The following is an 18,069-nucleotide window of genomic DNA, read 5'->3' on the forward strand; positions in this document are numbered from 1 at the left end:
TTTAAGCCTTGTATGTACAGTACCAGTGTCCTGTGCAGGGAATACCACCTGGTAGGTATTTGATCAGTGTCGGTGCTATTAAGTCAGTAAAGGCTTATTTCAGTTGTATAAATAGGGATAATACAGCGCTGTGTGAAATGCTGAGTCTGCAGCAGCCAGGACAAAATGGGAAGGTGTCACTGACGTCCTTCAGGACACCTGACAGCAGCAAGCAAAAATGTGGGATACGCCAGAATGCCTCCAGTGCCAACAGGTGTCTATCCTCAGGTAATGTAACTGAACCCTAAAGGTATGTGTTTTACAGGGTAAAAGGATACAGTATGGCTATAAAAGTTATGACTATTTCTGAGAATTTTTCCAGTGGGAATCTGGGAAGGAACTGTTTCATCTACTGACATGACCACGCATTGCAAGTATTGATCAAGGAAAAATTTATTTACAGAGATTTTTCAAATACAAACATAAAATAGCACATATTATATATATATTTTACAAAAATGAATATTGAAATAATAAACATGGTACAGCACAATACGACATCAATGAGCTAAACATAACAGTAACAGAAATCTATGCCTGGAAGAAGTTTCCTGTTAGTCATACGTAACCAACAGAGCTCTACAGTACCTTAAGTTGAACTTCCAATGGACAGAAAAGTGTCCATTTACTGCATCTCATAAAAGTACTATAGGAAGGCTACATGTGCCAAGTAATTATGTTGCATTTTGCAATAATGCTGGAAACATAGAGGCTTAATAAAAGTTATAGAGGGCTGAATAAGCAGTGGCTAAATGTTTGGGCAAGAAAAATGTGTAGAGATTATACAAAATACTGATAAAGTGGCTTATTGGTCCTTTTATTAAGTTTAATACATAGATTAAAAAGTGTTGCAACACTGAGTTTTAAACCACCAAAGAGAAGTAAAAAAAACAAAAAACCAAAAAAAACGAAAGAAAGGAAAAGAAAGAAGAACCGCACCAAAAAAAAATGTTTCTTCTCTACTCATTTTGTGCCATGGTCAACATCTGTGCGTGTGTGTGTGTGTGCTTTTGGGGCTGCCATTCTCTAGCTCAACTTCCAGGCACCGCTGCCCCCTCACCAACCTGTTAATTAATTGGTGCATGCAGAATTTCACTGTTTGCATAAGTGGAGTTTTCCTTGCCTGTATTTTTGTGGAGCAGACCATGAGCAGGCTTGAAGGGAGAAAGCCCATCCCTGCCCAGCCAGATTGGATGGCTTTGAACCACCTTCACCTCCCTGCCATCCTGGGGCCACCTTCCACCCCGCCCGAGGCCTGCTCCAGGGAGAAAGCACTTAAAAATTCCTTGTTCATCATCGTTATCCAGAAGACATCGGCAAGCCCCTCAGGCGCCTGGCAGCACCTGCGCCCGGGGCCAGCTCAGTAGGGGTATTGCTTCTGCTTCTTGCCCGAGAAGCAGGCCAGCCAGGTGCACACCAGCATCGCCGCCGCCGCGCCCCCGCCAGTGCAGTAGTAGGCCCAGCCGATGTGGCAGGTCCCTAAAAGGGAAACAGAGCAACACAGATCAGCGTTAGCCGGGGAGGAAGCGCCACCGCCAACCTCCCTTCTGCCCACCCAGGAAAACACTCTTCTAGTTTTCTGCCCCACTTGTGTGCCCACCTCAGACAGGGAACGTGGGGCACAATTCAAGCTCTGCCATTGCGGTGACAGGGCTTGAAACCGGATGCGGCTGTGAACTGCTGAGTGACAGTAACCCGGGACATGGATACGGGGGACTCGTTCACACGGGCATCGATCCTGACCATCCACAAAGCAGCAACCTCCCACATGGGTGCTGCTGTGGGAATGGAATCACAGAATCTGGAAATAAAACAATTAGAGAAATTTCCCTATCCCCATCCAAGGTCACCACTATTGCTGGAAACTTCACTGATCTTCCATCTAACCTGTGTAACAGTGCCACAATATGCCTTTGAATCCATTTAATGGCCTCAGTATCTTTATATAGTCAAACTCATCACCAGTGAATGGTGCTGGGGAATCCCATGGTGGACTGTAAAGTGATTGCTCTCCTTCCAGGCATGACTGTGCCTGCAGTAGGGAAGGAGATCAGGAAAACAGTGGCTGCAGCAAGAAGGAGGCTTTCTTAGAGACCTCCAAAAGCATGGAGATGGCTGCTGCTACTCCTCAGGATTTCAGTCCATCTCAAAACTGAGGTTCTCCCTGTCTTGTTGACACCATGGGTGATATCACCCCCCTTTGAGCAGTGAGCTCTCTCAGTAAGGCACAAGCGGCAATGCAACACTTCCTTCCCAACCTCTGGAAAAAGCATCAGAAACTACTCTTCCCTTCAGAGGATAAAAGGTATCAACAGAGTTTCCATCTAGAAATAGGTGACATGTCCATATTCTGTCCCAATGGCATCCCTGAGGGCCAGGTTTCAGTTTCAGGCAATTATCAACTCAGCTACTCCTGCCTTAGGCACCAGAAACACAAGATGTCTGTTCATCTTAACATGTCCAAGGCATTAGCATGCCTCAAAGCAGACAGCATGGCCATTGCCTGTCTACAGGATATTGTCAGGCAAGCTTTGTAAGGAGACATTAATGGGAGGCAACACTAATGCTCCTGGCCACTTTGAAGATCTCAGGTTGACACCATAGCAGGAAGCATAGTACTTGTTTCACTTTTTCCTCATAAGCCTCACAAATTTTTATTTAAAAAAAAATGTCCAGAGAAACAAAGACCCTGATATGACCAAGAGGACTTGAGGAGCTGTGTTTGAGCCTTGGTTTGAGCTCATTAGCCGCTCTCCTTAATATGCTGGAGCAGATAGAGAGATTTACTTGGTTTTGTCATCTGGTTATGCTCTGTAGATCAATGCCATTCTTGGCTTCCTTACAGAGGACCACAGAGACAGTCTGACTTTCTCAAGAGAAGGCCATCAGCAACCCTGGAGAGCTGCCAAGAGCCTGGCAATGTCACTGATGCTGATACTTGCCCAATCACACAGCAGTACTTGGAGAGACCTGTCTCTGGGCCATCTATTGTTTTTCCTGTGTATATACACAGTCTATAGCTTCTGTTGGGAGTTTCAAAACCAGACTTAAGCATATACCAGATGTTTAAACCCATTGGATTGTTTGAAAATGATCACATTTATACCAGGGTAGGATGTGCTATAGCATTTCTCATGATAAGATGGATTCCATCTGATAGGTCTTTTTAAATTGTGAATTATTCCTAAAACTACTAGAGAATTGTAGTTGCAGCTTGAAAATGTAAATCTTTCTCATCATGATGCTTCCAAGCAGAGAAAATAAATGTCAAAATACTACTTTAAAGAAGAGATTCACCTGGGAGCACTGCCCAAAGCTGTAACCTGAGCAGGATAGAATGAAGTAAATGCAACCTTTTCCACGGTGTAATTTCAAATTTTGTGCCTTGGCAGTGGGAGAGGGGGACAGTGTGTGTGATACATATTAAGAGAAAAGAACTGTTAAATCAGTGTCAGAGATGTGTTCAACAGACACAACATACAAGTTCACTCTTGGCTGAAGAGAATAACATTTATTTCTCTATACCACACTCCGTCTATCCAAAGTACCACTGCCCTACTTAATGCTCTGAGACACGGCAGGCCAGCAGCTTCTTGATCTAACAAATGCAATGTAGTTCACAAGTGTGAGTTGGGTCAAGATGAAAATATGAAAGAATTGGATAGCAGGAGAACGGATGAAAGAGCTGGGAGCCTGACCTTAGAGCAATAATAACGCAGCAATAAACCTGGCCATTATTTCCAGCCTGTGTCAAGAGCAATGGGAGGCCTTGGATAGAATAGCTTGATCTGTACTTGGATGCTACTGAGCAGAACAGAATTTCAAGCTGTTGTGCTGAAGAAGAGCCTGCAGCGGGGTAGGTGTCTGAGTATAAGACTTAGCTACACTTTTCATTGCAAGTGTAGTTAAGCATAAGCCCAAAGATAATCCATCTCAAGGGTAGCCATTGCAATGAATGCCTACACTGCACAGCCATGTGTCAAAATGAAACAATGCCACCCCTTTTGTAATCCTGTATTACACAAGAAGAAAAATATTTTGGAGTTTAACGTCTCTGCTTTGGTGTTCTCATTTTACCACATGTATGACTTTTTCAGTCTACTGCATCCTAAAGAAAGATTGTTGGTTATCAATAATTGGGTAACAGTTTCAGTTTAAATTGTAAAATGCCTTCTGCCTCACATTGATATAGACCACTCATTTTAAAAGGAACAAGAAGCTTTATAAAAAGCAGAGTTGAGGAATTACTATTGCACTGACATCAGCAGGACTAGTCATGTATTCAGTAGTAAATAAATGGTTAAGAGCTTTGCAGAACTGGAGCTGAAATTCAACCATCAAGTAGAGCAGAGTTTTCATGGAGCCTGTCATATTAAAGACTAGAAATCCAGTATTCAATTTCCCTCTTTTTTAATGTCAAAACTCTAAAATGAAAATCAAGACTACCTAAACACTTGATAGAATTAAAGCAGTTATCAAAACCATGTCACTTTTGACACACACACAAAGGCACAAAAGCTTTTGTTTTCCTTAAGGACGCATGGGAACACACATATATATAGATATAAGAGTGCCTGTCCATGGAGGATGTGGAGATGCATGCAAGAATGCATACATGTTCTTGCTCATAAGATGGGCTAGATCTGGTTTTGTGCCAAAGTAAATTCCCAGCAGCTGAAGTGCTCTTCTATCTGATAGAGATGACACACATCACAGCAGCTTGCTTCTCTGCACAGAACTGGTGCTTTTAACAAATCAGTCTTTACCTGACAGGTCAGTATGGAGTGAGAAGCTGTGGCTTCAGCACTTCAGCATATTGTTAATTCTGGATCCTTTCTTTTTTTTTTTTTTTTTTTTTTTAAGAGAGCATAAATAATTGGAGCTTTTGGTTGCTCAGTGAAGCAGGATTGTCCAAGTTGGCTCAGGTAAATTCATAATCAGCCATTAAGAACTTTGTTTTCACCTTTGTTTTACTGGGATTGGCAGCAAAAGAGTGCAAGGATGAACACTGAAGTAACAGAATAATGAACTTTGCAGCTATAGGGATGGATGACCATTTTCCAAGCAAATAAAAGAATGAAAGCGTGGAAACATTACACTCCTCTCTTTTTTTAAGAGGATTGAGAGAAATTGTGGTCCCTGAGGACCGAGGACAAAAGTATGTTGAGTGAGGACACTATCAAAAGAAGATTCACAGAAAAGAGGTCCAGAGAACATAACACAATATTTACTAAACCAAAAGAAATCAGAAAATGTGGAGGAGTGGTTTCGCAGTGACTGATGGATTTATTGAAAAACACTTCTATGCCTTTTTCTTATTTCTAATGTAATCTTCGAGGCCATGATATGTGTCTCCTTGCTCCTCTCCTCCTCTTGAATATATAGGCAAATAAAGATTAAGAAAAATTTGGAAGTGAGTGAAATTTGGCAACAGAAAATCTGTGGATGCTTGATCTACCATGGAGCTGTGCCAGGATCCAGTTGCCAAAACGGAATTTTACCAGGATTTCTATTCATGATGTCTTATAAATAATTATCACATATAGTTATCAAGGTCTTGGAAATAACATATGGTTTCATCTAAAATAACCAATAATTGCCACTTATGAAAAAATATCCTGAATATGAAAGTGTCTTGGTTGCAAATCTGTTAATTGCATGATTTAGTATCTTAAATATTTGTACCTGTTAATTGTGCTGTTAATTTTAAGACTATCCTGGGCTTGCAGTCTAGAGCATTTGCCAAACTCTAATCAATTAACCTTAAGTACAGCCTATTTTCCAAGACGAAGAAAAAAGATTTCAGAATTAGCTGGACTGTAGAATACAAATTCTATACCTCCAAAAATAAAAACTACAATTCCTGCAAAATTTCCAAGAAGTTTTGCAGGAATTCTAATTAACAGTTTCACATGGGATCCAGTACTATAGAGAATGTGAATTCGCATAATCAATCAGGATGTTGGAAAAGAAATCAGAGAAGAAAGCAGAGTGTGATGTTAAGGGATATACAGGGATTTGGAAATATGAAAGCCATAAATGGATGTAAAAGATAATCAGCTAATTAATATGAAGGCACAATTATTTTGAAAAAAATCCATGATAAATTAAATAGCTGAAGATTTTTTTCTTGACACAGCTACAATGAAAAACTGTCATGTGAAATCAGCTACAAAAGCATGAAAAGAAGCTGAAACTTGGAATGCATCCAGAAAGGATTAAAGTAGTTAAGTGAGACAAAGAAAGAACACTACATAAGGCAAATAGACTGATACAAAATAATGCATTCAGTGAAACTGGTTTCTTTGTCTGTTGCATGGATCTGACTTTCTCAATGGATTTAGCTTTTCAAAGGAATATGATTTTTTTATGTGTGTACAGATCAAGCTATTTTGGTTACTTATAATTGGTCTGTAACTAAACACATAAAATTTCATAAAGTTCTGAAGTGTAAAAAAGTAGGACAAAAATGCCAATTTGAAATTCTTTAGTTCCGCTGTATGCAGACACTCACTCATATGACCAAATCCTCCTTTCTTTTGAGGATCACATAATTTTGCTTAATCAAACCTCAAATTTGCTGTAGGTGTGTATTTATCATGGAACAATGAAGGAGAAACCAATACCTTGTGTCAATTACAATGCTCAAATTCCCAAGGGCAAATGGCTTATGTCCAGCTAATAAGGAGCTCTCTCAGCCTCTTGCAAGAAGTCAGCAGAAATCTCACCTATTGCGGGAACTGAAATCAATTTCCCCTCTCTTTGGACATCCACCCTGGACTAGTATCTCAGATTCCCTCCAGAAACAAGGAGGAGGAAAAGTCACTTATAAAATTGTGTTGCATTTCTTCTTAAGGTAAACATCTGAAGTACACGAGGTGAACTCTGTTCAAGTAGTACCTATTTTTCTCCCGTTTAACTATGAAGAGACTCCAAACAACCAGTTCAGCTGCCCTTTTTGAATAATTTTTGAATAATAAAGAGCACCAAATACTTGCTCCAGGTGGTCTAAGTCCCTTCCTGGATGCTTACGCTTATGTCTATTGACTGCAGAGGGTCCTTGCATGACCATGATCTAAATCTGGCAACAAAGGTAAGTGCTTTATAGAATCATAGTATGGTTTGGGTTGGAAGGGACCTTAAATATCATATAGTTCCAACCCTCCTGCCGTGGGCAATGACATCTTCCACTAGACCGGGTTGCTCAGACCAGCCAACCTAACCTTAAAACCTTACAGGGATGGGGCATCCACAACTTCCCTGGGCAACATGATCCAGTGCCCCACTACCCTCATAGTAAAGAATTTTTTTCCTAATACTTAAACCTACTCTCTTTCAAGCCATTCCCCCTTGTCCTGTCACTATATGCTCTTGTAAATAGTCCCCCCTTACATCAAAATGTATGTGGACCTTAATATAGTCACCAAAGGCTTATGAAGATTTAAGAATGGAAGCTATCTGGGTAGCATGAAAGAGGAAATGTTTCTTGATGGAACACTGTCTTTACTAACACCTAGTTTACTCACTCATTTATCTAATAACTCAGTAGCTGCACCTCAGATATGCTTGTAAAGATTGTGCTCAGCCCCAGTCAAAAAGAATGAACTGGTAAAATCTCTGAGCTGTTTGCAGAGGACCTGAAAACAAAAAGCCTGCCTTTTTCAGATTGATTTCTCATAGAAAAACGTCTTTGAATCTTTTGCCTTTAATAGGATTCTAATTAACTGTCCTTCCCCCTATATCCTTACCTTGATTGTTTTGGCACTGTATGGCAACACTCAGCCAGATGCTAAAATGATGTCACCTAAGACAAATTAACTAGCTGACAAAGCTTTTTTTATATCCACTGCTTTCTGTGGGGGGTTTACGCTGTTTTAGTAACTGCATGGTTTGCTTTCAAAGTGCTTTAAAGATTATTTACTCTAACATTTCTACAGCAAAAGTAATTATCAAGTCAACAGTTCTCTTTAAGATATTTCAAACCCTCTAAAAGCAGCAAAGGGGAACCTTAATAACAATGATATTTGGAAACAAATATCTCTCAACAGAGAAGTTTCTGAGAGGTTTTCAGGCCATTTCAGCTGCTTGTTTAGTTCCGGATGGGAGCCAGGCTTTTAAGTTGCTCTCTAGATAGCCCCTTTGGCCAGGCGAGCCCTTTCATAGCAGTTCACAGATGGATGGACTGCCAGAGACAGCAAACAAAGGTGTGTATTTGGAGCTCTTGCTTTGGTTGCTGCTGCAGCTGGGCCCAGGACAGGGAGAGAGAGAGCATGACAGCCAGAGAAAGTGAAACAACTAGAGAGGATCTAGAAGGATTTGCAGAAAACACAGGACATGAGACTGTTCCCAGTCTTATAAGGACGACATGAACTCAAATAAGCACAGAATGCATCTTGGGCAGGCTAAGGTAGCAGCTGCCCAGTGAGTAGGCAGGACATGGTGTGCCAATGGCCACACCTGCCTCCTTGATGCCAGACCTGTCATTTTCACTGCCTTAGTCAAAGAATCCTATGACTGGTTTGGGTTAGAAAGGACCTTAAAGACCATCTAGTTCCAACCCCCCTTTCATGGGCAGGGACACCTTCCACTAGACCAGGTTACTCAAGGGCCAATCAACCTGGCCTTGAGCACTTTCAGGGGTGGGGCATCTGCAGCTTCTCTGGGCAGCCAGAGCAACCTGTGCCATCGTCGAATAGAACTTTGGCAATAGCAAAGAAAAGCATCATGAAACTCAGAGCGCTCTGAATGTAGTCACATATAGCAAACACCAAGCCCTGTTTGTGCTTAGAATGCTTCTGAGTAAAAAAATCACCCAGCAGAATAAAAACCAGTAGGTCCTAGGTAAGGAGACGGATGACATAAAAAGTAATCTCTCACAAAAAAGGGTAGGTCATAAAAAATTCTGAAGCATTGATCATCCAAGCTGAGTTCTGACTGCCCAATGACACTGTATTTCCTCAAAGGAAAAAAAAATGTTTTCCAAGTAGTTCAACTAAAAAATTGGACTTTATCTTAAATTTAGTGTCTTCATTCTTTCAGGTTAATAAGGTAAGTACACAATATCATTTCATAAATCTGGTGGCAGGACATTGGCAGCTTGAGGCCAGATAAAATTTCCTAGGGCATAAGTCATCTATGCCTAGGTAAATTTCCTGATAAAACCCTAATTTTTCAGTTGTTATTCTTATGTGGTACATTTAGAAAAGAAAAAAAATTATATTAGTGCCTCTAGCTCAGTGAAATTGAATGTGTGCTATATGATATGCTATAATGATGCTTGCTTTTGGGAAATCACCTGCTAATTCCTTTTGTAGACGAGAGGATTTTGTAGATCTGACTCACTTTCACACACTTCAGTCAGCAGCTCTTGTACTGCTGTGCTATGTCAGTGCTGCCCTGAAAGGGCCCACAGGCAACTCCAGGATGTAAATAATGCAACATAACAATAACATTTTGCACAGTGGCAAGAGATTAAGATGATTTTGATCCACCCTCAATGAAAGGCAGCCCCTTTGAGCACTGCTCACTTATTACTCCAGTCTCCACCTCAGGCATTAGCCTGTTGCCAAATTAGACTGAGGATTTTGACTCAATGAGCAAGCAACTGTGCAGCTTTAAAACATAAAAATCTCCTTTTCTTCCCCTATTTATCTGAATTGCCCTATTTCTAGGAGTTACTACCCTAAAAACAGTGGTAGAAGATTGCTCCAGTTCATAGTCTAGTGTTTCACTGGGAATTCTGCTCCATCTGTGACCTGTGATGGAGCTCCAAGACCTCCACAGAGGTCATGTTGAGTAGGAAGCTGGCAACCACAAGCAGAGGAACACAACAGATACCTATTGTAGTGAAACCATCACACCTATCATGAACTTATCTCCTCAACAAGATTTGCAAGGAGTCATTTGTCAAAGGTCTAATCTATCACTATGCTTTTTTTCAGGATGACAAAACCAGATTGCTAGAGAAGAGCTGGGAGCGAGCCCCTCTACAGGTGCGCCAGTCTCCATCTGTCTATTTATGGAGGTTATTCCCCGTTCCCATTAGCAAAACAGTTCATCTGTTGAATGTCATTTAATCAACAAATGAGGTTGTCCTTGGCAGGGTATCTTCAGTTGAAGAATAACTCCTCTTTGTCAGAGATAGAGTTGTACAACCATTTTCATTTGACTGAAAAAAAAAAAGCCCAATTAAATACATAAATGTTTAAGTAAATCCTTTGGACATAGTTCACTTTATAAAAGCCAAATAAATATCCATTTTTAAAGAGAGCAGCAAACTGCTGGGCATTTCACAATATTGGCTCAGGTTTTCTAGAAAAGAATACTCAAATCCACTTATACATAAATTAAAGACATGACTATTTTTCCTGCAGCCTTTTTAAATATTGCTTTGGAATGTACACAGAAATGTGTGTGTTTGACGGGGGTGGAGGGAGGGGGTTTCCTCTTCACAGTATGGGCTATCTCAGCACTATTCAGAGTGCTTATTAGTCTAATGCCTTTTCAGAGTGCCTGAAGACATGACAAGCATTTCTTATCTAGTACACCCACTAAGGATTAGGGGTTTTTATGGGTTCTTAGCATTTCTATTTATTTATTTTATCTAGTTATGAGCATGTTACAGGGGATGAGCGTTAGTCATGTTTGGGTTTCATTTAATTGCTAATTCTAGAACATTTCTGGTTAACATTATATTTCATGGTGCACAGTTCAGCTTCTTCTCAAGAGAGTTCTTGCAGTTCCTCATCTGTACCTGCCTCTTGTTGTTTTCATCCTCCTACAATGTAGATTGCAGCTCCTGTATTATCTTTTCTACCTTCAACCTAAAACATTTTTCCCCTTCACCTTTTGTAAATCCACAACAAATCAGTGCTGAATCCCCACCTTTGACCCTCCTTTCCTAACCACAGACACACATTCCCTGTGGCCCAGGCTGAAGCAGTTGCTCTGCCATGCTTGCAGAGGAGTCAATGCTGTCTGCTGACCAGCATTCCCTTGAACACTCTTTCCTTTGAGACTAACCACATGGGCTGAATTAGACTCTCAGTGTCATCCTCACTAGCACCTATAGCAGCAGGAGGGGCAGGACCAGCACTCCCATCACCACCGTTTCTTCATTAGTAAACCAGTGCAGGGCTCACGGCACCTCAGATTTTCTGAAAGCATACTTTGAATGCAGTGTGGTTCTTCATACAACTCATTTCACAGGCTCAGGAATAGAAAGCATATCATTGCGGCTTAATCAAATTAAATATTCAAATGAAAGCAATAATTGCTTAAATTTGTCTTGAGACTTAGTGAGATTAAGTCTTTGAAACATCATTCTTGGACTGTAGGTTATAATGAGGATGCCAGTGTCTAATGATTCAGAAAAGACTAGAGAGTTGGGGTTATCACCAACCAAGAGGTATTTATGAAAGATGAGCAGTGTGGTTATTGAACGGCCCTCAGACAGTACCTCTTCTTTATAGATGATTTTGATAACACAGCATCAACCAGACACTGACATTAAGTAAAAAAACCCTAGCCAAGCATTTAAGTTCACTGCCAATGTACATGGAAAAGAGATGTTTAGTGGCAGAGCTGCCTAGTGGAAATCACTACAGCAAATTTCAGCTCTCATTATAATCTGTTAATTAATGTGTTAACATATGATTGCAGCAGATCAGTGAGACCAGCACTGCTGTCAAGTCTAGGCATGTATAACACCTGCCCTGTGTGCTCTGTGTCTAGAAAATACAGTACGAGTACATGCCTTCACAGTTAATGCAAGCATCTTATCATCCTTATGTGTATCTTGAAGAAAAGCTGTCAGCTGAAATTTTTTACATGTGTTTCTTCACTGACTTTAACAGCAGAGTGATCCAAATTATGCAAATATCTGACTCGTGAGTCAAGATCGAGACAATGAAGGTGGTCTCAGAGATCCTGCTCCGATTGTGGACATGATGGAATTTAAGATCACAGTTTGTAACTGCCCAAGTGCTGTCTTCAAGGAGCTCAGACTGGCATGACACCCACCTTCTGGGTTTGCAGAGAAATAACCTGGAAAGGTAACACCTTTCTGCACCTGGGAACAAACAGGGAAACAAGCAGGAATCACAGGAGCAGATCTGCTCACGTACTTGGCGTGGAAGAGCAGGCATCAGGGTGCACCAGTGAGGGGCTAGCTGGCCTTTCAAAGGGGGTGCTGCTCAGTGCACTGGCTAGGAGCTACTTCAGGCTTCTGTACAGGATTGGCCATGGGCAGCAGCAAAACTGAATGTTCCCTGCAACAGTTACCAGAGAGTTTTGCCTACTCCATCCTTTGAGACACCTTTCCACAGAGCTGGGAATCTCATCTCTGGGACATTTCTTTCTGCTAATTAACTATACATTTCTGTTCTCACTGCTCCCTCTCCTTTGTGTTTGTATCTTTCAATTATTAGGTGAATAAAAATCTTGCAGGAACTTTTTATATTTCACTGAAAAGAAAATTTAATATCAATACCACAGAAGGATATCAGAGTTCAGAACAACAAGGTAAAGCTTCTAGAGCACATTATACATGCCTTGGGCAACACCATAGGTGGTTGCTGATAAGAGCATCAGTGGCATTGTAGTGATGGGTGCTGATATTGGTTATGAGAATTTTTGGTCCCATGCCCGATCAAATGCACTCAAAACACCACAGGAATGGTGTAGGGGAGGGTGGCCTGAAGCATCTCTCCCAAAGCAATATTTTTTTATCTTTCAACCTCAATTCATTTTCATATCTTGACAAAAAACATTGTGAGATGGAAACAAATCTCCTTACTCCTGAAATCTGACAGAAACATCAGTGTAAAATTAAAAGATAATGCAGCAGGTTTGTATTTAACCTTAGGAGATCATTTTTGTCCATTATTCCTTGCACTGGGATTACTGTCAGGTCCTGCACAGGTCCTGCACACACAGCTATGGAAAGAATTTCTAAGATCAACTAAGGTTTAGCTTTCAGGAGCTGGAAAGGGGGAGCTCTGTGTGCTTGGGAGCAGAAGCTCTCAAATCAGTGGGGGGTCAAGGTGCTCAGTCTCCCCTGTTCCTTCAGGAAGATTGCAGATCCCCCTCTTCGAGTGACACAGGATAAGAGAGCACTTACAGAGTAGGGTGTCAGCAACTGCATCGATCCTTCTAGCTAAACAAGGACCTAGATGAGCATTCAAACATCAGATCCTGATCATCCACATTGCTTAATCCTTAGGTTGCTGCTTAGCCCTTGCTTTCTAGAGCTTCTCTAGAGAGACAAAGGTGTGAGCCTGGTTTGGCTTCATCCCTGGCTCTCATTCTGGTCTCAGTGTAGACATCACCAGTAAGACCACTGGCTTATTTGGGAGAAGGCTGACGTAGAGAACACGTGTAATTTGCCAGATTTCCAAATATGTGAATAACAAAAAAAATATACTCTTTAGGCTTGAGTTAGAAGGCCATAAGTATGTCAGAATTCTAAGGTAGCCAGTTGTACTAATTGAAAATTACCCTGACCTGTGCAGCGATGGGATGCCTCTGTCTACCCTCTGTCAAGGTCACCAGGGGTGTTAGCTCCCACACTGCAAGACTATTAAATCTAATTTATATCTTAAAAATATACATACATACATACATACATACACAGATTCCTTCATTTTATTTTATAACATTCTTCTGGAAAATATTAACAGAAAATTATCTGAAATTCCCTGCCTTAGCACCATACCAGAATTATGCAATATGAATAGCCTACCACTCACAGGTAGGTTACTTCTCCCAGCCTGAACTCATGTCCTAGTTTGCTCTTATGGTCAACACATAGCAAGAGTCTAAGGTGGCTCAGGTGCTCTAATGATGACTCACCCAATTCAAACTGGTTGGAAAGGTTACCACAGGTTTGTCTGACTTCTTCACTGTCCCAGCCAAGAGGATAGAGGGCACAACCAGAGCCAATCAACAAACCTATGGGGAGAAAAGGAAGCAGAAGTTTATACAAGCAATTGCCATTAACTTTAACACAGGCTGCCACTTGGGAATCAAAGTGTCAAGCTGCCATTTGGGAATCCCAGAGAAAAAAAAGTCTCTTCTTCTCCTAAAAACAGTTGAAAATCATTTGGACTTCTACTACTGCATTCTGCTGCACTGTTTTAGAGCTGGTCTGTGGGCTGGAGCCAGCCTGAGCAGTTCAGCACCAAAAGCCATCCTCAGCTTCTGGAGCTTTTATCTGACAGCTTTTAGACTCCTCTTCTACTCTGCAGAACTGCTACATATACAGTTTGAAAAACACAACATGGGGTTAAATAGAAGCTGTGTTAATCACAGTATTTACAAGCTGATTGCTTCTGATTAATTAAAACAACAATCAACCAGGGTCTACCAAAGTTCTAGCAGGAAAACTGACAGTTGTGCTAATCTGTTGTCATTTTCCTTTGGTTTTCACTCTTTCAAAACCAAGAGAATAATGGTTTCATTCCACCTGATCAATTCAGAGCACAGGTACACACTCCACAAAGTTTTCTCATGTCAGTCAGCTGAAACAACTGAGGTCTTGAGCCATTTACCTATTATCATACTTGGCTTAATATTCACAACATGCTTTATTTTCTCTAGCCTTCATGCTGTCCTAGACAGGTGTGTTTTGGTAAAGTCTCTCCCTTCACAAGACCCTGCTCGGAATCACTCAATGCACTATGATTATTTTGCAAAAGTGGCATTTTTATCATATTGCATCCTCAGCTCTCACTGCAGCTGCTGCCAAAAAGCAGGTGTAGCCAGCAAAGCTTCTTACACAGACAGCCTACAGATGCTGTATATTACAGCATCTAAATGTTACCTCCTTTGTGTCAGATCTTACTTATAAGACTGGAAACAAATTAATATGTAGATAATGGGCTGGGAGCAACTGACACTTTGCAGGCTGTAAAGGCAAGCAAGTCGTCATAAAGTTTCTAGTGGTGCCTTTTACCTGCTAGGTAGAGCACAAGATTTCAGGCCCTAGAGCTGTCACTTGTTGACTTGCACATCTCTTGACCTCACACCACCATGTTCTTCCTCTCTTGACAATAAGGAGAATGTGCTCCCTGGCAAAGCACTTATGCTGCCATGTTCCTAGTGCAGAAAAGCCCTGGGTGTTGTGACACTGTGGAAAAATCACACCAGTCTAACAGCAGTCCTGAGAGGGATTCTGACTCAGGGCCTGGAGCTTTTTGTACATTTCTACTGTCTCCATTCTCAAGACACCTAAACTTCTCATATTGCTGATGGTCCTGTAAGACACAGAAATCACCCTATTACGTTCTTTATTTGCTCAAAGACACACCTAAACAAGGCACTGAAGTCCAGAAGTAGTATCTCATCTTTCCTCAAAAAATGTTTAATGTCTTAGCATCTCAGCTGCTAGCAAAGTAGCTCAGCAGCTCCTCTGCTGCTCCTCCAAGCACACTTGCCCCTGTTTACACCCAATATTAGCTCCTTAGATCTTCCTCCACTAAGTTCAGATTTCTTCTTGCTGCTCAAGTTTACTTCTTCCTTCTCTTGTTGAGCAGTGTCTACTTGCTCCTGTCTCCCTGTCTACAACACATAATGAAAAAGAAATCCCTGAGGCAGCCCCCTCTCAGATGGTGCATTCACACAACAGCTGTAAAGACAGAAATGCAATTAAGGACACATGAATGCCAGATATTTTCAGAACTTTGCCTGACCTGGATATGACTGCTTCTAATGTCCTTGCTAATGACTTTCACAGTATCATATGATTTTTTTCCCCCCAGGGTCATAGAGCAGACAGCAGCTGGTAGAATCCATGTAAATGAGAATCACTTCTAATCAAATTGTCAGACAAGAGAACTTAGGCCAAAACTGGGTCTACATTTGTTAAAGACAGCTTAAGACTCTCAAAAAAAAAACCAAACAACTGCTTCTCACTTGAACTGTTAAAGCAAGAAAGGTGAGGCATGGACAGCATGGCTGATGTGCTAGGAATGGGCAGGACCCTGTGGGGCAAGGAGAAACATCACCATTAATTATGAGAATGCATGGGGAAGGGAGGAAGAGCACCTGCATGCCAGAGATATCCTCACAGACCAGTGGACTGTGACAGCCCTGGCCAGTCCTGCAGTGGTTCTGACCCCTTCCCATACCAGTCATGGTGCCCATGACCTGCCCGGTGCCAGCCCAGACAGACCACAGCTCAGAAGCTGCACTGGCCAAAAGTGAACCACCCTGGCTGGGCTGGTTTCAATCAACCTGTGTACTTGAACAGACTGTCTGTGAGACCTTGCAAAGGCTCAAAGGGCTCAGTTGAGAGGGGCAGGGAGATGTATGGAGGGGGTAGGAGGGAAGGCAGGCTTGCAGCCACCTCCATTAGACCAGATGAAATGGCAGCCAGCCCTTCCTCACAAACAGGTCCTGGGAAAGCCTTCTGCCCAATTCTTCCGGGAGACCACAACAGCAGCACTGCAGGAAAGTGAAAGGACTATTAGCATAACAATGCTGCTCCTCCAAACCCAGAACAAGCTCTTACTCAGCCCCTGCCAATTACTCTCCTCAGGTGGCAAGAGTGTCTAGTGCACATTGCATTCACAGACTGTTTGTTTTCAGCTCTCTTTAGGTTTTGTTGCAGCAACAGGTTCTTGTTTGGATTTTTTCCCACGAGTACTGCTCACAGCATTTTATACTGCCACTCTCCAAACACAGCTCATCCTCTTCCAAACATGTGTACCTGTTCACTCTTTCTGCCTCCAGTGCTACACTGAATACAGTGATCTCAAGCCTTGGCAACTTATTTCCTTCTTCCATTTCTGTACATCCATCTCTGTAAGTTTAAAGCCCAGTTTCCCTGAAAAGAAATTCTGTGTTTCAGTCAAAAATTCCTTAGCAATGCAATACACTTCAATGTTGAATTGCTCCAAAGAAGCTCATATATGGCTGCTTGCCCTTAAAGCCAGTCCACACTGCCTAGAAACCAGCCCACAGCACCCACCACTGAGCCTCACCATTAGCTGTGCCTCCTAGAAATAGATAAACCAAGTAAGGGCACACTGTCAGAAAGCCTCCCTACCCCAGCGACAGCTGGCTCTCCAGCTGGGTATGGATTTTAGCAGTGCTGAGTTCCATTTATGGAGTACCAGCCATTGAGCACTGCGGCTTCCTTCTGCTCGCAGCCTGCAGTGTGATGATGAGATCAAATGGGAAACTGCTGCCTCTCACTGGTGCTGCCACATGACCCCCAAGCACGAGCAGCAGTATGTTTATGTGCAAAGGACAAGGTATAAAGCCACGGGCAAGCTTACACGCTTCATTTAGAGAACAAAAAACCTTTCAGAGACCAATGGTGCTGCCAGGAGCATGGGTCTGTATTCCCATCTGGCAAAAAGGCAAATGCCTATAAATACTGGTTTTGTCATAGGTACCAACTGTCCACAAGTCTTAATGTTGTTGCTTTGGCATCTCCTTTCATATCACTAGTTTTCAGCTGGTTTTGATTCACCTTCAGACACTTCCCCATAGTGTTGTGCATGCACCTATTGTAGATTTGCGTCTACTGACAAAACACTTGTGCTCTGCAGTATTTCTTGCAGGCAAGGTTAGGGCCAAACTCAGGGACTTGCTTTCAGCGTAAGACTTCCACAAAGATTTAGAGCCTGCTAGTCAGCAAGAAAAGGTTTCATGAGTTTTGCTTTTTGCCCTGAGGTATATTTATATGTATGAGCATGTGTGTGTCATGTCCCATTGCTTTCAGCAGGATTCTACATGACTTCATCAAGGCTGATGCTGCCTCAGCCTGCATGGGCAGTGAAGCTGGAAACTGGCATTTCAGCTCCCTTCCTTTATGCATGGAAGGTATGAAGTGTGCCTCAAAGCCCATGGTGTTAATAGGACTTGGACAAAAGCCCCTCAGCCTCTTCTTTTCCTTCTAATCAATCCACCTCTATTTGTAAGCAACTAATTGTGTGGATCAAATCCTGCAAAAGCAAAAAGGCTACATACTATTACTGCTAATAATTCATACAGGCTTACAGCCAACTTATTTAATCACAGAAG

At 41.9% G+C, this 18,069-nt stretch overlaps 1 protein-coding gene across 1 annotated transcript in view; it reads right to left on the reverse strand.

Annotated features, from left to right (window-relative positions):
- Window positions 1-407: 407 nt before the first annotated feature.
- Window positions 408-18,069, reverse strand: part of LHFPL6 (LHFPL tetraspan subfamily member 6) — a 140,853-nt gene continuing 123,191 nt past the window's right edge. Inside the window, exons 3-4 of the mRNA XM_032678334.1 lie at window positions 13,891-13,989; window positions 408-1,518 (exon numbers count right to left, since the gene is read on the reverse strand). Coding sequence (XP_032534225.1) covers window positions 1,400-1,518; window positions 13,891-13,989 — 218 coding nt within the window. The 3' untranslated portion in view covers window positions 408-1,399. The remainder of the gene's footprint in view (window positions 1,519-13,890; window positions 13,990-18,069) is intronic.

This window comes from Chiroxiphia lanceolata, chromosome 2 (genome assembly GCF_009829145.1).
Source record: "Chiroxiphia lanceolata isolate bChiLan1 chromosome 2, bChiLan1.pri, whole genome shotgun sequence".
NCBI lineage: Eukaryota > Metazoa > Chordata > Aves > Passeriformes > Pipridae > Chiroxiphia > Chiroxiphia lanceolata.